This window comes from Triticum aestivum, chromosome 2D (assembly GCF_018294505.1).
Source record: "Triticum aestivum cultivar Chinese Spring chromosome 2D, IWGSC CS RefSeq v2.1, whole genome shotgun sequence".
Lineage (NCBI taxonomy): Eukaryota > Viridiplantae > Streptophyta > Magnoliopsida > Poales > Poaceae > Triticum > Triticum aestivum.
Genome location: NC_057799.1, coordinates 486,979,471 through 486,999,321, shown reverse-complemented (window position 1 = coordinate 486,999,321; position 19,851 = coordinate 486,979,471). Strand labels below are relative to the sequence as shown.

Here is a 19,851-nt window from a genome sequence, read left to right as displayed (position 1 = left end):
AGAGTGATGGTATATGATGAAAGGAAACATTGTAAATGTTAGAACCACTAAGTCTGAAGTAGATTAGATGACAAGTAAATATATAAATATCAGTAAAACGAATCATTACGTCAGCTGAAGCAGCAACTGTGTTGGTAGTCTGTGCAGGCTGGAAGTTGTCTCCTTCGTGCCTGCAGTATTTGGCCTACGGATACATGAATAGATGTTTATGCAATTTGTTAGATCTTGTAAAAATTCACAACTTGCAGTATTTTTCATCTGTATTTAGTTTATTCCTCTTCCTCACGCTGAGCTTGGAGCCAAAGACCTCATGTGCTGCCGTAGCTGGCCCCCTCTGCTGCATCAACCATCCACCATGGGAGATTGATTCCTTAATTAATCTGAAAAGAGTTGCTTGTATTGATGTACTGTTAGAACTTCATAACAGAGGAGATTGGAAGATGGAGAGAAAGGGACAAGGGAGAGGCGGCCCTCAGCCACGGCCGCCCACGCCCAGCCTCGATCCCCTCTGGATCGGGATCGGGAGAGCCAGCGCCCGATCCCTGCCTCGCCTCGCCACCTCGACGTCGGCGAGCCCTGCCAGAACCAGCTTCCCAGGCGCCGCCCTGCCTTCCTCCTCCTCCTCTCCTTCCTCTCGTTTTCCCCTTCCTCCACCCCGTGCTCTCTCTTATCTCTCTCTCTCTCTGTTCGAACAGGAGGTACCCAGCCGCCCCAGCTAGGCCAAGCCGAGTCTCGTTAACCTTCAGTTGAGATGTACGGCGGCGCAGAGGGGACGGCGAGGTCGCCGGCAAGTGCAACGATGACCGACTGGCGGAGGCTCTGGTCGAGCGGCGAGCGCGAGCCCTCCCGGGCGGCGCACAGCGAGGAGCTCGGGCGCGCGGAGGAGAGGAGGATCTGAGGCTTAACGGTGGTGCAGGGTGCTGCGCTCGCCGGCGTCGGCCGGCGCGGCACCGGATCGAGCGTCGCGCGGGGTGGGGCGCCTCCTTGCGGCTGGGAGCCTGGGATCGGGAGGCGAGGGAGAGAGAGGAGAGCCCGTCCTGGGCCGCGGGTTGAATACCGTAAAGTATAGGGATTTATTTGCAAAGTTGACGAACGAAACGTTTCTTCACTTTAAAAAGGAGTGCGGGTTGAATACGAAAAACTACAGGGACATTTCTGTAAAAACGCCGACGACGTACGACCAGAAGCAATAGGTGGTTCATTAGTAGGTAAAGATAAAGATAAAGATATTATAAGGGACGCGAATTTTGGGGACATGCCCCCACGCGAGGTCTTTATCTGGTGCGTCCGCAGCGCGTCGTGATCCCTAGCTAAATTAGCCTCTCCCACCACGCGCGAATACAGTACAGTGTTTTATTTTTTCGGAATGGGAATACGCCGGCTATACGCTCTCGTAAGTGGGCCGCGCGCATTTATTTTCGTACAAATACAACCTTTGTCCGTTAGTGGGGACACCGGTGCGCCGGTGGGGTAATAATTGCCCTGACGTTGGGTGCGTCGTCATTTAGCACGCAGGCTAACGCGTCCGTCGAGCTGTAGCACTGTACATCTTCTTGAAGTCTCACGCTCCTAGGGGCGCAAAGGTGGAGCAGACGCCATGGCTTCAGCAGAAACAGAGAAATCCAGGTTAGTCCATGAGGATCCATATGAATCCCGTTGGTTTTAGCAGAAGATAGTGCTAGGCGACCTCTAACAGAGCCCCATGTCTTCCATAGCATGTCTACTTTGGTGGCGGAAAGCAACGGATCTGTGTGCTCGGCAGTATCGTGGGGCATTTCTAATTACCCTGATTCGGCTGTTTTTGGCATCGATCCGGAGAGGCTGAGCGTCCTGCGAGAGGTTACCGAGGACGACCCCAGCGGCAGATTTGCGGATTTGTTGGATTCTGTCGACGTTATGACAGAAACAGACATCGCGGATCTAGATGGGAATAGGGCTTCGAGGATGGAGAATAGATATGTGGCCCTTGATGACAAAGTTGGGTGGGTTACAAGGTAATCACTTGCTACCAGCAGCTATCAATTTCCTCCGAGTCTGTTAGATTAATCATACACCCGCTCATTTTCGTAGCTGGTTTCAGGAACAGGAAGGTAGCAATGCCAGACGAGAGAGCAACAAGTGCTGAGAGGGTGATAGCCCTAGAAACAGCGCTCACGGGATTTGCTGAAAGGAAAACAGACACCGTAGTGACACCATCAGTTGGACTGACGTTCGACTCTATAATAGAGGCCTACGATTTTTACAATCTTTATTCCTGGGAGACAGGTTTTGGCATTAGATATGCAAAGAGCAGAACCAATGTAAAAGGCACGAGGTGCATGCAGGAGTTCGTGTGCTGCTGCTCGGTGAGTAACCACCATTTAGTTGATTCGTGCTATGTGGTAATAAGGCTCGGCCTGGACACTTACCATCTTTGATATCCGTGACAAAACAGGGCAAGCCAAAAGAGCCAAATTCAACATCATCACGGTGTCAATGCCAGGCCATGATAAGACTTTTGCGGACAGACGACGATGGATGGTACATCAACGAATTCAGGTCAAGCCACAATCACCAGATGTTAAACACATGTGCTGAAAAGCTCCATTTCCCTTCACATAGGCATATCGACAAATATACCAGAGAGCTAGTATCACAGCTTAGAGAGAACAATGTGAACCTGAGCAAAGTTTACAGTACTCTTGCAACTTTTTTTGGGAGGGTCGAAAATGTGCCGTTCACCAAAAGGTGCCTCAGGACATTATGTGGGAAGCTGAGCAGGGAGCAGGCCGATGACGATGTACGGAAGACGATGGCAATTTTTTCAGAGATGAAGGTCCAAGACAGCGAGTTCAGTTACAATGTGCAGGTAGATGATGAAAGTAGAATACGTACTCTCATGTGGACGAATGGACGTAGCAAAAAACAATACCACCATTTTGGCGATGTGGTGACGTTCGACACCACATACAAGACTAATCTATACGATATGCCATTCGGTATTTTTGTTGGCGTGAACAACCACTTTCAAAGTGTGCTGTATGCTGGTGTGCTCATGCGAGATGAGACGGTCGACACTTTCAAATGGATTTTTGATGAGTTTGTGAAGATGATGGGAGGGAAAAGACCAATTACCATTTTAACAGGTAAAAAAATACATGTGCGTTCTCCACTTCAAGTTGTGTACAGATCTATGATTAACTTGTGTATCGTTCTGTGCAGACCAAGCGAGGGCGATGGAAGTCGCTATTGAGGACGTATATCCGGATGCAACACAGAGATGGTGCAAGTGGCACATCCTGAAGAAGGCCAAAGAGAGCCTGGGGTCTAATTACACCAAGAAATCTGATTTCAGGGCAGAATTCCACAAATTGGTTCACGAAATGCTGACTATAGAGGAGTTTGAGGACAGGTGGGCAGCGTTGCTTGAGAAGTATTCACTGACTAAGAACACGCACCTGACGCAAATTTACGAGACAAGGCAGAAATGGGCCAAGCCATACTTTGCAGGAAAATTCTGCGCAAGGCAAACCAGCACTGGGAGGAGTGAGAGCGCCAATCACATGTTGAAACAGTATGTGCCACCTTCTTGCTCAATGAATCTGTTTGTCAAGCAGTACAACAAGCTACAGTTTGACCGTGAACAAGAAGAGGGGTTCCAGGAAAAACGAACCAGGCTGGTATGATGTATTGCACAGACTCTCCGCACCCGTACCAAAATCTTGTTGGGGATTTATCTGACATAACTTTTCTCTCTTGTTATTGTTTTCTTGCAGAGTGGAGCTGTCTTGAAGGTCAACACCCCACTAGAAATGCACGCTAGCAAGGTGTACACCAGGAAGATGTTCGAGATTTTCGGGGGGATATTGTACGAATCCGGAAGCTATGATGTAGAAGAGATCATACCAAAACAGAAATACATAGTGACACACGTGAAGGCTGAAAAGCGAGAGAAATGGTTCAAATGCCGCTACGAGGTCAATGTGTCTGATAATTTGGGGTATTTCTCCTGCATATGCGGCCTGTTCGAGCACATGGGGATGGTTTGCTGTCACTCGCTGCAGGTTAGTGAGGTTGCAATGCCACGCGTAGGGGGGTTTGGTCTCACCTCTGATATATGATAAAAAAGGGAAACCTCATACTTACGTTTCTTCTGTTGTTCTGTCATGCGTATGTAGCCTCCTGATATAATATGTTCTTCATAGGTCATGAATGTGCTCCGGCTTAAGGAGATTCCACCCAGACACATCCTGAAGAGATGGAGCATACACGGGAGAGACAATCTGCCAGATCATCTAAAACATTACCAACAGGACATGGGGCCGCCGGACGCACCCACTTATAGACATTCTGCTTTGTACATCACTGCTCTGGAAGTGGTTAAAATGGGTGATAGAAACCTAGAATCATACAAATTCATGTTGGATGGATTGGTGGATCTGAGGGAGAGAGGAGCAGAAATTAGCGCACCAAATGATGGCCTAGGCATTGCGGAGCAGCAGGTTTCGAACACCGGAGTTGCGGGTGGTTCGAACGGGAAAACTAAATCTTGTAAGGCGGCGTGCTCTGTAAGGAGTGTAGAAGGGAATCACTTGTCCGCCGGAGGAGCAACATCGGTGTCGGTTCATCCACCTGCAAGCCAGGGTGAGGGGGGGACAAAATCCCAAGACATGGCATCAGAAGGATCTTGTCCCAATGCAAATAGCTACAATTCAGACTATTCTGAAACTGCATCAAGGCTGGATGTCAATGTGGGCGATAGTATGCTTGCGCCGGAAAGGGAGAAGAAACGTGGCAGGCCAACGACAAGCAGGGACAAGGCTCCGTATGAGAAGGGGAGCAACAAAAGATCAAGGTTTTGTTCTATTTGCAGGGGCAAAGGACACAAGTCAAGCACCTGCCCTGACCGTGGTGACGCCCCTAAAAAGGAAAGGAAAGTGGGCACATGCAGCAAGTGTGGGTTGCCTAAAAAGGAAAGGAAAGTGGGCACATGCAGCAAGTGTGGGTTGCCTGGGCATAGGAAAACTACGTGCAGCAAGCCACTGGTGTCCTCGATGCCTGGCGTTCCTCCAGCTCATTCGTTTCCAGGAACGTTTGTCTGAACTTGTGGCATGTATTTGGCTGTTGTCTTGCCTGGGCATAGGAAAACTACGTGCAGTAAGCCACTGGTGTACTCGATGCCTGGCGTTCCTCTGTCTAATTAGTTTGCATGAACGTTTGTCTAAACTTGTGTCATGTATTTGGCTGTTGCCTTAATAAATGTTTTCGAACTGTGTTGGACGGCTAGTTGGGCACAGGTAAAGCAGCTCTGTCACTTGGTGCGCCCTGGGTGATTTTGAAAACGCCGTTTATGCGCGCGTCAGGGCGCAGAAGTAAATGAAGCATTCAAGGTGCCTGCTGTGTGGGGTCTGACATTTTCAAATTTCAACCATATCCGTCCACGAGCCTATATATACACCTCCTGCATGTGCTAGAGGGGCACACCAAGCATCATGTCGAGCTCGTCTTCAGCTGGTTCAGACAACGGAGGTAGCACCGAAACAATTCAGGTGCTCGCTTGCATCTTCCTTGTTTCTTTCAGCGCCAACCTTTGGTTCCCCCTCCTCATGCCTTTGTGTTTTTTCATGTATACAGCGCGAGGTGCGTGCCGTTAGTACAGAAGGACAGCTTGCGCGACAGGGTGTTGCTCCACCTCAGAACGATGTAAGCTTCCCGCTGGTTGCATTTTCATTGAACATACCGCTCCAGTTCATGAACTCTCACTAATGGAATGCGATAAAACGATTGGTTTCAGTGTAAAGCGCGTCGCGGAGACATCGGAGGTGAGACTGAAGAAGGCGTGGCAGCCGAAAATGCAGAAGTTTACGATTTAACTGAAGGGTGGGGCGAGAACGACCCTGCTGAATGTGAAGAGTTGCTGCAGGAGATAGAATCTGAACCTGCTGGGCATCGACTGTTCCACGCTGTAGCATACACGTGCGCGTGGGCTTCGTGGGACGACGACGATGAGGTCGACAGCGTTGCATGTAAAAGGCCGAAACTGTGTTAAGGCCCAATGGGCCTGCGGTGGGAACCGGTTTGCATGTGCCCAGGTGTATGCCGCTTCTGTTGCTAAAAAAAAGGTGTATGCCGCTTGTAAGAGCTGGGAATAAAATGATGTTACCCGTTAGCCTGGACTCTAAATCACATCCCGAGCTATTTTATGAATGAGAGTGTGGTGATATATTAGACATGGTAATAATTAGCAAAGTGGTAAGGATTAGGAATGCAAGCGTGTTGCATGCATGTTGATGTTGAGGCTTTCAAGAAAAGAAGGTAGGATTTTGTCCACGGCAAAATGTGTTGTTTTCAAGATCCTAGACAAATCGGTGATTTTGTAAGTTTTCAAAAACCAAACGAGGGGCACTTGGCTTACAAGATGGCTCTAATTATAACAAAATTGGGCGGTAAACCCGCGGGTTCTACAAATAAATCACATTATAAGAATTAGGAATGCAAGCGAGGGACATGCATTGTCATGTTTTCAAGAAAAACAACCAAAAAGTTTTTTTGAAGTTTTCAAAAACAAAATACATTTTCATTTTTTCTCTCTCCAAACATTAGTTCGTTATACGAATTAGGAAGGCAAGTGCGGAACACGCGCCGTGATGTTTTCAAGAACACAAACCAAGAAGGATGTTTGATGTTTTGAAAAACAAAATACACCATAGCTTTTTGTCATACCAAAAAAAGTTGTTGTTTGAGGGCATCATCTTCTGAGGAGGATAGCTTTGACGCTTGTAAGAGTCTGGAATAAAAGAATGTTAGCCTGGACTCTAAATCACATCCCGAGCTATTTTTTGAATGAGAGTGTGGTGATATATTAGACATGGTAATAATTAGCAAAAAATCTCATGTTAAGTATTAGGAATGCAAGTGTGTTGCATGCATGTTGAGGCTTTCAGGAAAAAAAGTAGGATTTTGTCCATGGCAAAATGCTGCTCCCCGGTGTTGTTTTCAAGGTCCTAGACAAAATCGATGATTTTTTAAGTTTTCAAAAACCAAACGAGGGGCACTTGGCTTACAAGATGGCTCTAACTATAAAAAAAAGGATAGTAAACCGCCATCTGGTTCTACAAATAAATCATATTATAAGAATTAGGAATGCAAGCGACGGACATGCATCGTCATGTTTTCAAGAAAAACAACCAGAAAGGTTTTTTGAAGCTTTCAAAAACCAAATACATTTTCATTTTTTCTCTCTCCAAACATTAGTTGGTTTTTTCAAGATCCTAGAGAAAAGAGGAATGTTGAAATTTTCAAAAACCAAACGAAGGGCAGTTGGCGTACAACATAGGTATAATTATATAAAATGTTGAAGGTAAACCTCTTGTAATGGGTAGTGTCCCGTAAAATGAAGAAAACAAAAAATCTATCCTACTATCGGATTCTCATATATCTACAAATGAAAAAAAAAACTATTTATATATCACCCTCCGGCACGGAACAAAAAGGCCCGATAGAAAAAGTACGTTTTTCTTGCACCACCACACCACCACACGAATAAACGTTGGTCAAGCCTGAACAGTGCTTCGCCATGGGGGGGTGGGATCGTGCGCTCCGATCGCGTGAGCTGCCTCCGTCAGCAGAACAGTGGCTTTGGTTATTAAAAAACGAGCGGGGGTACGGGGGTTGATGGGTGTCTATGCTTCGTCCGACTCGCTGTGTCTTGGGCTGCATACCAATTTAGTTTCCGGTTGTCATCTTGCGGTCGATCGGTCGATGGGTTGTTTCCGTTCATAAAGATACGTCGAACTGTATAGCTCTGCGGGAATTGATTAGAGCGATTTACCCGTAATTGTTTTTTTAAATAACGATTGGTGGGAACGTTTTTCAAACTGGCAGGAGCGGTGCTAAATGCGTGCATGTGTGGCCGGATCACGTGTGGCCGCGTGTGTAGTGGCCCTGGAGAGCCCGCTGCGTGCTTGCAAAGGATTCTTCGTACCGAGCGTGTAGTTTGTTTAATACATAGACACGGTACGCTAGGAGATCCCGGCTGGATAGAGGAGGTACCGCGCCTTGAAGACATGATCGGCAAGCGCGCACAGGCCATCATCACGCTTTGCCGCCGTGGCTGTCCGATTTGACGCGAGTGTACAGAGCTGTTTAGTCAGCCATTACTATTGTGTACTCTCCCCCTCCCCTCTGCGTGCATAAGAAAGAGGTCGCCCGAGGACGAGTCGTCTCAGGGACGCCATTCGTCTATCCAAGAACCAGAGCACTCCACCACTGCCCCATCTCTGCTTCTGGAGGGAGCGGTTCGCCGGACCGGCGGCCGACGACGAGGTGGGCACCTATCCCCTTGCTCGATGTAATGCTTTCTCGCACGTATTGGATGCATACTGATGGAGCGTTCTTTGTTCTTGACCCTTTTTTCCTTTCTTCGTTCCTGGTTGTTGGAGGTTAGATGTCTAGCCGTCCACGTTGTAGCCAGGTTTATGAGTCTAGGAAGAAAGGCCTTTACCCAAGAAGCGCAGTAGACAGTTCTTTCGCTCCAAAGGATGTGTACGAGGTGGCTGCTCTTTTTAGTGATGCACAGAGAGATGCAGTAGGCGAGATTGGCCTCGTGGGGATGCTAGAAGTAGCCAACATAACTCATGTGGATCGGGAGTACTGCTGGAGTTTATTCCTAGATGTAGACCTTAAGCGTGGTGCGCTCAAGATAGATGATGATGTTTATGTCACATTCAACGAGGTTGACATCCACAACATCTTAGGGATTGCACTAGGTGGAGACATATTAATAGAAAAAAGAAATGTTCCGCCTTCACCAGCACAGGTAACGCAGATCAGAGAGTACCTAGGGTTGTGCCCGTCGAGCTTTTACGTAACCATAGGCGACATTAGGTGGGCTTTGAAGAAGCCATGCCAAAACCCATTCTCTGAAGCCGATAAGATCAGGACCCAGGTTGGTTTTGCAATGCTTTGCATGGCAAGTTGTTTCAGTCCTAGGGAGAATAGGCAAACTGTCCCAACGGAGGCGTATGCTATTTGCATGGACCCGGCTAACCTGCACAGGGTGAACTGGGGTAGATACGTGCATTCTGAGCTCATCGGCGGAGCCGAGAAGGTACATGAAATACACAGGGAAGGGAAGAGGCCGCAGCTGTACGGGTGCCCACTAGTGTTGCAGGTGAGGCGTTTGTTTCCATCGTCCATAGGCCTCTAATTTTCGTTTGTTCAGACTTTGATCTAAAACAAGTCGGGTTGTTTCGGTGGCAGGCATTGCGTTTCGACTCTGTCGACACTGGTACAGCTGTCAAGCCTGAACCGCTTGTGCGTCCCAGAATAAAGTTCTACACTGCCTTTATTTTGTCAAGACTGATACACAAAGATACCGTCGTTGGTAGCGTTCCGAAGAGATACGGTGTGATGAAGGTGAGGACAGGCCTCCATCGCAAGTTTAATTATTTTTGCGCACGGCCCTTGTTCTGACACATGCATCCATGCAACAGGCCAGGCGTATGGCAGACCAAAGCTTGCCATGGAACGGCCAAAATCTTAGGAGCAAAATCCAGGAGGTGATTTCGTTAAAACAAGTTTTCTTTTTTTAAGGCACCTGCATGAGTGACGCGCACTAAGCATTTGTATTGTGTTTCAGGCCAAGGCTTTCATAGATAGATCGCTGAAAGAGCACGCACTGGCTAGTGCTGAGCGCAATACCTTGTTCTTTCGTAAGTTAAGTGCACTTAACGACGGAACAATCGCCTGCATGAACGAAAACATGCACAGAGAGATTGAAAAGCACCTTGCTTGCTTGTAGCGGGGCAGGTAGCGCGTGCGCTCTGGCGCGCGGGATCAGAAAACCATGGCGTTGAGACTTTGACAAATCAAAGCAGACAGTCTTTATTATATATTACACTGCCCTAAAACGGTTTTGGTTGACCATTACAAGCATTACAGTACATAGATAATTGTTTTACACTCCATGGCGTGGGATTGGATGCAAACTAGACACATTACACGTACTAAGCTGGGATGATTAGGCTGCATGCTTCGGCCCTTCTGTTTATTTAATATGGGAGGGCAGCACGCGTAACTAGTGCTCTGGGGCGGGCCATGAGGTGATTAGGCTGGTGATGCTATCCGGCAGGGTGGCGATGTTGCCCTTCATTTCAACGAGCTCGGTCAGAATCTCCTGCCGCTCTCCTAAGATGGAACCCTGCATGGTTGACAATGATTGCAGTACATAGATAAATGTTAGATTCTCGGGTCGCCCGTGCAACGGTCGCAAATCCTAAACGCACCCAAATCCAAAACGCACCTGTGACATATCCGCGAGAACCTGTCTGCCATCGAAGTGTTTTGCCACGCGGACAACCCAAATCCCGGTATCCTTCCTGCGATTGGATTAATATAATTTAATAATAGATTGTGCGTAAAACAGTTAAGCGATAAAGGGAACTTACTGCTTGACTGTGGTAGGCGAAGTGACGTGGAAGATTTTCTCCCATCTAATGCAATCCCCATGCCAGTTGTTGAAGAGCTTGTAAATCGTGGTGAAGAGCGCCACGTGGAGCTTGTCGGCAACGGCTTCCAGGAGGTCCCTGCGACGTTGTGTGGTGCAGCTCCCGTATGAAGGGTCAAAAATATTGATATTCTTGCACTTCATATCCCAGTTGTACAGGCACCATCCAAAGTCGAAAATGGTTGGCAGGAAGAACTGTAAAAGTCAAAGAAAATGGAGTTGTAAGCAACATGGTTTTTCTCTTTCGTTTATCGTGACCGTGGATTGATTATTAACGCATACCATTCTGCACTCCGCGATGTTGTGTGTCAAATGCGGCCCAATGAACTGCGCCCTTGCAGAAACAAGTGTCCAGATTTCTTCGCCAGCCAAAGCAGCAGTCTAAGGTAGAAGTACGTGGAAATTATTTTGAACAGTACAATGAGGGCGGTGGCGGTGTTAAGGTGGTACTCATAATTTAAATACTGACCGATATATCTGGCTCGAGAAATAAACGAAAACGAGACCGGTTGTTCACGTAAAGTGATTCGCCATCAATCTGATCTTGACGTCGGAATATAAGAGAACATACTTCGTGGTCTAACGGGTCCTTTCCTAAAATCTGGGTCAATAGTGGGCTTGGAGTGATGGAGATGTACCTTGGCGTACCATGAATTAGGAAAGGCCTACGGAAAGAAAGTATTTTTTTTCTTGCGTGAAGAACAGTACTTGATCAGTATTTGCATGACAATACACAGAGTGGGTTGCATGTACCTTTCGATCTCTTCAGTTGAGATGGTATTCAGGAAACCGTCAATGGCTTTCCATACAGGGACTTGGAAACTTGGACGGCATTTGCCATCAATCCAGTGCGAGACGGCGAACCCAGCGTGCGGCCGCTCTTGCTTTGGTGGCAACTCAGATGATGCCTGGCCGAACAGGACAGCGTCGTCCGGGTGCGCTGCATCTCCGTCCATCAACATGATCAAACCCGCGAGGCCGTCCCACCACCCCTTCTGCTCGTCTGCTGGTGACTGACTTGTGAACAAGGTTTTGCCTTGTGTATGCGTGACAAAAACAGCAGCGCTGGTGGTTTCGTGATCTGGCGGGAGAGAGACGTCTAATCAGAAAAAATGCTTGTCCGGCTTGGCACTGATAAAGATTAAAAAAAACATTATAGAAAATCACCTAGCGCTAGTGGTCCTTTCATCTTCTTAAGCCCTTTCGAGGCTGATGACGTGACCTTCTGACCAGAGGAGCTTTCCCCTATGGATAACGAAAGGGTTTAGTCGAGGACACGGTGTGGGAATAATTAGGCACAAGCAGTCCGTTAATGGATGTACCAGCGGATTCGGTCATTTCTAGCTTGCGACGGAAGATGTTCGTGCACTGCGGAGAACCAGCTGTGGCTGGCGTGGTGATGATGCATGGGACCGATCGGAGGCTGCAGCATATGCACCCCTCGCCGAGCTCACTAACAAGAGCGTTAAGAAACTTGGTGTTCTCCTCTATAAGGTCAGTCTTCAGGGTGTTTGCAATTCTAAAAGTGGTGGCGTTGTGGCGCTTCATCAGCATCCCGACCCTCGAGCTTGCCTGGGACAGGTGGCAAAAGCATGTTTGTCATGTATCGGATGTTTTACAAGGCAAACAATGCATGTGGCGTGCGAGAGAAAAAAATATGCGGGGATGCAGAAAAAATGATCCGGGATTACCAAATGTTGATTGCCATACCAGTTTTGGGTAGTTGTTCTTTAGATACGTAGAAAAGTCGCCTCTGGTCGGCATGCGTGCTCTATAAATAGTAGCTGGTGTGGTTGGCGTAGGTGAGGCTCCATGCGGCACTTGGGGCAGCATGAAGGAGATCGGTTGCGGATTTGCGGTGGGGTAGATTCTGTGTGGCCCAGCCGACGCCTGTACTCTGTTGCATTGGAGCCCGGGTAACATGGGAGCCACGCGGCCCACAGGATCTGGTGGGGTGTCCCACGCACTCCTGGTATAGCACACCTGATCAGCCTCGCGGATCTGTAAAGTTGAGACAAATGTCATTTGCACGTGGGTTCATCAACAAAACGTGATATTTAGACGTGAATAACTGAAAACGGAAAAAAAGAGCCGGACCATTGCTCCGGAGAAGTCTGTATTGCCTTTCCCCCCCACGCTGCATTGTAAAAGCATACGTCTGAACTGCGTGTCGTCGAACACAGCTATTCGAGGGAATGTAGTGTGCGGTAAGTTGAAAATCCCAAGATCGAGGTTGTCTAGGTAAAAGACCTATTTACAGAAAATAAAAAGTTAAACGTGCGTACGGGCATAATTGATTCTAGCGATAGAAATCCCGAAACTGACCTGCAAGAATAAATGGCAGGCGTGAAGATACGTGACAGGCCGTCCTGCCTTGAGATCTGTTTTTACTCTTGAGCATGCAGCCATCAACTCTTCTATCACATACTCGCACCAATCAAACTCGCTTATATGGTCTATCTGGACGAGTGCCCCCCAATAATGCGTGTTCGTGTGGTCATGGCTCGTCTATTGATCTAACTAAAATTTTCTCGACAGCAGATAATAGGTTTTTACCACTCTGGTTTATCCTTAACACATCGCGCACGTGGTTGGTCTCAGCAGCAGAGGCTTTCTGTATGTGTACGCGGCCAGGCGGTACTCCAAAAACTTTGAACACGTCCGGTGCCCTGAACGACATTTGTCTGCCAGGACGAATGTAAATAGTTCTAGACAACTCATCGACTCTAGCCATGATCCATATACTTAATTTGAGGCTAATCCTTGGCAAATGTGGCAACTCGAGTAGGCCTTGAAAACCCATCTCCTGGACAAGAGATTGTTTGAATTCATCAAAGGAGTCTAGCATGGCACGTACTTTGGTTGGAGAGCAGCGTGACGTTGGAGAGGGATTGTTCGTGTCGCTCGTGCCCTGGGGCTGCATGGGTTCATCCATCTGCGAAGGCACACGCACACGAACACCATGTTGATTGTTTACACCGTCCCTAATCTTCGTAATGAAAGGCAGGTGCAACGATAAGAAGCTGTTTACCTTTGACCGGCCACTGGAACACCACGGTGATGTCGGTGCTGCTTACAAAGACGGGCAATCGCGCGATGGTGGCTATGTGTTGCCGGAGGAAGGCGCCGTGTGTGTTGGTCGAGGGTCTGGCCGCGAGAGCTAAATTTATAGAGCACGCGTGCCCTGTCGTCTTCTGTTCGTCTGCAGGCCATATTAATTGGAGCAATCCATTCGTGATGGGTGTCGTTACTCGGTGCAGGTGGGCTGGGCGTATTGATGCCGCGCAGCGCCCTCTCTTATTGGTGCATTGAAGTGAACGACTGGGCGATGACCTCACTCTCTCACAGTAAGTACGTGTTTGCGTCTGTTTCCTGATTAGTGACATATTAATTACGGTAGGACGGCCACCACTCATGACGACATCGAGATAATTTTATTACACATAGCCACTAGCGGCCTGCATGAGCTTGCTGAACGTACTAACTTATACATGCAGATCGGCATGCGTTACTAGAACATATAATTATACGTTCTAGTGCCCTAGGAAGAGGGGGGGGGGGGGACACTACATATGTTACTACAACGGTGCCCTTGTCGTGCCCATGGCCGTGCGCGGCAGTCAGTGCGCAGACGCGATGATACTTCAGAATTTGTGGAGGCAGATAGTGACCATGACCACCAAATTCGCGAGGCACAGCATGAAAATGTTCTTCAGGAATGCCTGGTTCTGCTCGAGCAGTGCGACATGGCGATGGACCGACGCGTGCGAGATAAGATGTCCCCACCGCTCGCTTAAGTACTATATGTACTTGTTCTCCCACTTCCAAAACCTACACCCTCCGTGCTGCAGCATGCACAAAGATTAGAATGCCCCGGAGAAGATGGAATGAGACAGTCTCGAAAAACTTACCCCATGCCGTTCGCACTTGTAGAAGTGCCTCCCTGGGTTCAGTTCTGTCCCGGAGACGAACCACAGGACGTAGCCGGCGTTGCATTCGGGGCAACGGATGAGAGGGAGTGGAGGCATCTGATTGCTCGTGTGGTGAGATGGAGGTGGTGTTGAACTATTACGGGATACGGACGAACACATGCTTTGCAAGCCCGGCTAATCTGAGAGAAATGGAGAAGAGGAGCTGCTTGGAATGGCCATCCGAAGCACGGGAACATGGCGTTTTTAAAGGCAGAGAGGAGCGTCGCGCTAGCCGTTGCGGCTGAGGTATGACCAACGCGCATCTCCCTCCCGCCTGGTGCACGTAGCCGTTGTGGCTGCAGCTCAGTAAATGCCTTGGCGTTGGTCGCTGCCGCCTGTTGCAGCTCGCCGTTGTCACCACCAGGTGGCATGTGGGCCTTTACTGACGCGTAGAGAGAAATACGAGCCCTATACAAGGAGGTGTACGCTGCCCAGGGGAGTTTATACGCGAGCGTCGTATTGGAGTTAGTACGAATCGCGTGGGTGCGAGTGGCGAGGATAACGACCTCGCGTAGCCGCATGTGCACAGGCGATTTAGCGTAGCATGCACAAAGATTAGAATGCCCCGGAGAAGATGGAATGAGACAGTCTCGAAAAACTTACCCCATGCCGTTCGCACTTGTAGAAGTGCCTCCCTGGGTTCAGTTCTGTCCCGGAGACGAACCACAGGACGTAGCCGGCGTTGCATTCGGGGCAACGGATGAGAGGGAGTGGAGGCATCTGATTGCTCGTGTGGTGAGATGGAGGTGGTGTTGAACTATTACGGGATACGGACGAACACATGCTTTGCAAGCCCGGCTAATCTGAGAGAAATGGAGAAGAGGAGCTGCTTGGAATGGCCATCCGAAGCACGGGAACATGGCGTTTTTAAAGGCAGAGAGGAGCGACGCGCTAGCCGTTGCGGCTGAGGTATGACCAACGCGCATCTCCCTCCCGCCTGGTGCACGTAGCCGTTGTGGCTGCAGCTCAGTAAATGCCTTGGCGTTGGTCGCTGCCGCCTGTTGCAGCTCGCCGTTGTCACCACCAGGTGGCATGTGGGCCTTTACTGACGCGTAGAGAGAAATACGAGCCCTATACAAGGAGGTGTACGCTGCCCAGGGGAGTTTATACGCGAGCGTCGTATTGGAGTTAGTACGAATCGCGTGGGTGCGAGTGGCGAGGATAACGACCTCGCGTAGCCGCATGTGCACAGGCGATTTAGCGTAGCATGCACAAAGATTAGAATGCCCCGGAGAAGATGGAATGAGACAGTCTCGAAAAACTTACCCCATGCCGTTCGCACTTGTAGAAGTGCCTCCCTGGGTTCAGTTCTGTCCCGGAGACGAACCACAGGACGTAGCCGGCGTTGCATTCGGGGCAACGGATGAGAGGGAGTGGAGGCATCTGATTGCTCGTGTGGTGAGATGGAGGTGGTGTTGAACTATTACGGGATACGGACGAACACATGCTTTGCAAGCCCGGCTAATCTGAGAGAAATGGAGAAGAGGAGCTGCTTGGAATGGCCATCCGAAGCACGGGAACATGGCGTTTTTAAAGGCAGAGAGGAGCGTCGCGCTAGCCGTTGCGGCTGAGGTATGACCAACGCGCATCTCCCTCCCGCCTGGTGCACGTAGCCGTTGTGGCTGCAGCTCAGTAAATGCCTTGGCGTTGGTCGCTGCCGCCTGTTGCAGCTCGCCGTTGTCACCACCAGGTGGCATGTGGGCCTTTACTGACGCGTAGAGAGAAATACGAGCCCTATACAAGGAGGTGTACGCTGCCCAGGGGAGTTTATACGCGAGCGTCGTATTGGAGTTAGTACGAATCGCGTGGGTGCGAGTGGCGAGGATAACGACCTCGCGTAGCCGCATGTGCACAGGCGATTTAGCGTATTATAAATATATATATTGCAAAAACACTTCACATAAATATTTTTAAAAATGTTAATCAAGTATTCTAAAATGTATTAAAAACAATGTGTATGAAAAAAGTCTTTCATGTATTTGAAAATGTTAATTAAGCATTTAAAAATTGTTATGAAGTATTTGAAAACCGTCAAACAAGCAAATGTTAAATGTGTATAGAGAAAATGTTTCTCATTTGCACAAAAATATACAATGTATGAAAAAGATATTGATCATGTATTTAAAAAATGTACATTGTGTGTGGGAAAACGTTTATTGCCATTAAAAAATGTTGAATGGGCATTTGAAAATGTTGACCATGTTCATAAAAAGTGTTCAAAACATGTATTTTAGAAAAAATATACATCATGGACTTGCAAAGTGTTTAACGTGCATGAAAAAAATTCTTTCACATGTACATAAAAAATGTACATTATGTAGTGAAAAAATATACCTATATTGAAAAATAAAACAAAACCGACAAAGAAACCAAAGAAAAGCCAAGAAAACCAATGAAAAATGAAGAAACCCAAGAAATAAAAAAGGTAAATTGAAGTTAAACGATGAACAAAATATAAATAAAAACTAAAGCAAACCAATGCAAAAGAATGAAAACAATGAAAACCGACTAAGAAACAAAGAAACCAAAGAAAACCAAAAAAGAAACAAAGGAAACCGGAGACAAAAAAGAAAATCGATACAAAACAGTTGAAAACAAAGAAAAATGAAGAAAAACAGTGGAAAATCCAAATGTTGAAAAATAAAATTAAGAAATTAAAAACCTGAGGAAAGCGATGAAGAAACAAAGAAAACAGAAAGAAAAAACAATAGAAATGGAAAAGAAAAAACCCGATGAAAACCGCAGCGAACGCAACCAACCACGGAGCAAGTGAGTGCGGACAAAAAAACGGTAAGAATGGGCCGCCCCAGTACTGTACATCCTTGAAAAAGTTTCAGGCGAGACGAGAGCTACTGTCATACTAAGCGATGTATAGTTACATGTCACGTCATTGCTTACATGTGGGCCACAACCACAAACATGATTAAATTTTGACGAGACAACAATTAGTGTTTTTTTAAGCATCCAACTAACTTTGTAGTAGCGTTTTGGATATTTTCAAAAAGTAGTAGTTTTTTGGAACCTAGCCTGAGTTGTGGTAGTTTTATGTTATTTACTCCACAACATGCGAAATGGGGGCGGTACAGGGTCACGCGGAGGAGAGGGCAGGGCGGGATGGGCTGTCACGAAGGACTAGTAGGGGTGTGGGAGGAATACCTGTGGGCCTGGAGCGGAGGAAGTCCAGTAGCGAGGGAAGAAGGTAGTGCGGCCGACCCATGGCATGTTGGGAATCGTAGTATAATTTTAAAATTTTTCCTACGTTCACCAAGATGCATCTATGGAGTATACTAGCAACGAGGGGAAGGGAGTGCATCTACATACCCTTGTAGATCGCGAGCGGAAGCGTTCCAATGAACGTGGATGACGGAGTCGTACTCGCCGTGATCCAAATCACCGATGACCGAGTGCCGAACGGACAGCACCTCCGCGTTCAACACACGTACGGTGCAGCGACGTCTCTTCCTTCTTGATCCAGCAAGGGGGAAGGAGAGGTTGATGGAGATCCAGCAGCACGACGGCGTGGTGGTGGATGTAGCGGGTCTCCTGCAGGGCTTCGCCGAGCTTCTGCGAGAGAGAGAGAGGTGTTGCAGGGGAGGAGGGAGGCGCCCAAGGCTGTAGCTTGCTGCCCTCCCTCCCCCCCTTTATATAGGCCCCCTGGGGGGGGGCGCCGGCCCCAAGAGATGGGATCTCAAGGGGGGGCGGCGGCCACAAGGGGGAAAGGGGTTGCCTTGCCCCCCAAGGCAAGGGGGAACTCCCCCCTAGGGTTCCCAACCCTAGGCGCATGGGGGGAGGACCAAGGGGGGCGCCCCAGCCCACTAAGGGCTGGTTCCCTTCCACTTTCAGCCCACGGGGCCCTCCGGGATAGGTGGCCCCACCCGGTGGACCCCCGGGACCCTTCCGGTGGTCCCGGTACAATACCGGTAACCCCCGAAACTTTCCCGGTGGCCGAAACTGGACTTCCTATATATAATTCTTCACCTCCGGACCATTCCGGAACCTCTCGTGACGTCCGGGATCTCATCCGGGACTCCGAACAACTTTCGGGTTTCCGCATACATATATCTCTACAACCCTAGCGTCACCGAACCTTAAGTGTGTAGACCCTACGGGTTCGGGAGACATGCAGACATGACCGAGACGCCTCTCCGGTCAATAACCAACAGCGGGATCTGGATACCCATGTTGGCTCCCACATGTTCCACGATGATCTCATCGGATGAACCACGGTGTCGAGGATTCAATCAATCCGTATGCAATTCCCTTTGTCAATCGGTATGTTACTTGCCCGAGATTCGATCGTCGGTATCCCAATACCTTGTTCAATCTCGTTACCGGCAAGTCTCTTTACTCGTACCGCAATGCATGATCCCGTGACTAACGCCTTAGTCACATTGAGCTCATTATGATGATGCATTACCGAGTGGGCCCAGAGATACCTCTCCGTCACACGGAGTGACAAATCCCAGTCTCGATCCGTGCCAACCCAACAGACACTTTCGGAGATACCCGTAGTGCACCTTTATAGTCACCCAGTTACGTTGTGACGTTTGGCACATCCAAAGGACTCCTACGGAATCCGGGAGTTGCACGATCTCATGGTCTAAGGAAAAGATACTTGACATTGGAAAAGCTCTAGCAAACGAAACTACACGATCTTTTATGCTATGCTTAGGATTGGGTCTTGTCCATCACATCATTCTCCTAATAATGTGATCCCGTTATCAATGACATCCAATGTCCATAGTCAGGAAACCATGACTATCTGTTGATCAACGAGCTAGTCAACTAGAGGCTTACTAGGGACACGTTGTGGTCTATGTATTCACACATGTATTACGATTTCCGGACAATACAATTATAGCATGAATAATAGACAATTATCATGAACAAAGAAATATAATAATAACCATTTATTATTGCCTCTAGGGCATATTTCCAACAGTCTCCCACTTGCACTAGAGTCAATAATCTAGTTACATTGTGATGAATCGAACACCCATTGCGTCCTGGTGTTGATCATGTTTTGCCCTAGGGAGAGGTTTAGTCAACGGATCTGCTACATTCAGGTCCGTATGTACTTTACAAATATCTATGTCTCCATTTTGAACACTTTCACGAATGGAGTTGAAGCGACGCTTGATATTCCTGGTCTTCCTGTGAAACCTGGGCTCCTTCGCAAGGGCAATAGCTCCAGTGTTGTCACAGAAGAGAGTCATCGGGCCCGACGCATTGGGAATCACCCCTAGGTCGGTAATGAACTCCTTCATCCAGACTGCTTCCTGTGCTGCCTCCGAGGCTGCCATGTACTTCGCTTCACATGTAGATCCCGCCACGACGCTTTGCTTGCAACTGCACCAGCTTACTGCTCCTCTATTCAAAATATACACGTATCCG

At 48.3% G+C, this 19,851-nt stretch overlaps 3 protein-coding genes across 3 annotated transcripts; all 3 read left to right on the top strand.

The window, feature by feature from the left end:
* Positions 1-1,436: 1,436 nt before the first annotated feature.
* LOC123054004 (protein FAR1-RELATED SEQUENCE 7) lies at positions 1,437-5,253 on the top strand. Its single transcript, XM_044477643.1, has 7 exons — positions 1,437-1,626; positions 1,716-1,994; positions 2,081-2,345; positions 2,435-3,125; positions 3,202-3,659; positions 3,756-4,043; positions 4,185-5,253. Exons 1-7 carry the CDS (start codon positions 1,598-1,600, stop codon positions 5,079-5,081), a joined length of 2,907 nt encoding a protein of 968 aa, XP_044333578.1. The 5' UTR covers positions 1,437-1,597; the 3' UTR covers positions 5,082-5,253.
* Positions 5,114-6,245, top strand: LOC123054005 (uncharacterized). The gene is made up of 3 exons (XM_044477644.1): positions 5,114-5,528; positions 5,614-5,682; positions 5,774-6,245. Exons 1-3 carry the CDS (start codon positions 5,472-5,474, stop codon positions 6,026-6,028), a joined length of 381 nt encoding a protein of 126 aa, XP_044333579.1. The 5' UTR covers positions 5,114-5,471; the 3' UTR covers positions 6,029-6,245.
* A 1,799-nt stretch (positions 6,246-8,044) lies between these two features.
* Positions 8,045-9,949, top strand: LOC123049671 (uncharacterized). Its single transcript, XM_044472562.1, has 5 exons — positions 8,045-8,304; positions 8,426-9,151; positions 9,241-9,396; positions 9,474-9,539; positions 9,620-9,949. The coding sequence occupies exons 2-5, from the start codon at positions 8,426-8,428 to the stop codon at positions 9,779-9,781; spliced, it is 1,110 nt and encodes a 369-aa protein (XP_044328497.1). The 5' UTR covers positions 8,045-8,304; the 3' UTR covers positions 9,782-9,949.
* Positions 9,950-19,851: the final 9,902 nt, after the last annotated feature.

Excerpts from the sequence above, each read along its gene's own strand:
- LOC123054004 (XM_044477643.1), top strand. The coding sequence starts at position 1,598 with ATGGCTTCAGCAGAAACAGAGAAATCCAG. Across the intron at positions 3,126-3,201 it reads ACCAATTACCATTTTAACAG|ACCAAGCGAGGGCGATGGAA; the intron begins GTAAAAAAATAC and ends CGTTCTGTGCAG. Across the intron at positions 3,660-3,755 it reads AGGAAAAACGAACCAGGCTG|AGTGGAGCTGTCTTGAAGGT; the intron begins GTATGATGTATT and ends GTTTTCTTGCAG.
- LOC123054005 (XM_044477644.1), top strand. The coding sequence starts at position 5,472 with ATGTCGAGCTCGTCTTCAGCTGGTTCAGACAACGGAGGTAGCACCGAA. Across the intron at positions 5,529-5,613 it reads GTAGCACCGAAACAATTCAG|CGCGAGGTGCGTGCCGTTAG; the intron begins GTGCTCGCTTGC and ends TCATGTATACAG. Across the intron at positions 5,683-5,773 it reads TTGCTCCACCTCAGAACGAT|TGTAAAGCGCGTCGCGGAGA; the intron begins GTAAGCTTCCCG and ends GATTGGTTTCAG.
- LOC123049671 (XM_044472562.1), top strand. The coding sequence starts at position 8,426 with ATGTCTAGCCGTCCACGTTGTAGCCAGGTTTATGAGTCTAGGAAGAAA. Across the intron at positions 9,152-9,240 it reads GGTGCCCACTAGTGTTGCAG|GCATTGCGTTTCGACTCTGT; the intron begins GTGAGGCGTTTG and ends TTTCGGTGGCAG. Across the intron at positions 9,540-9,619 it reads TTAGGAGCAAAATCCAGGAG|GCCAAGGCTTTCATAGATAG; the intron begins GTGATTTCGTTA and ends ATTGTGTTTCAG.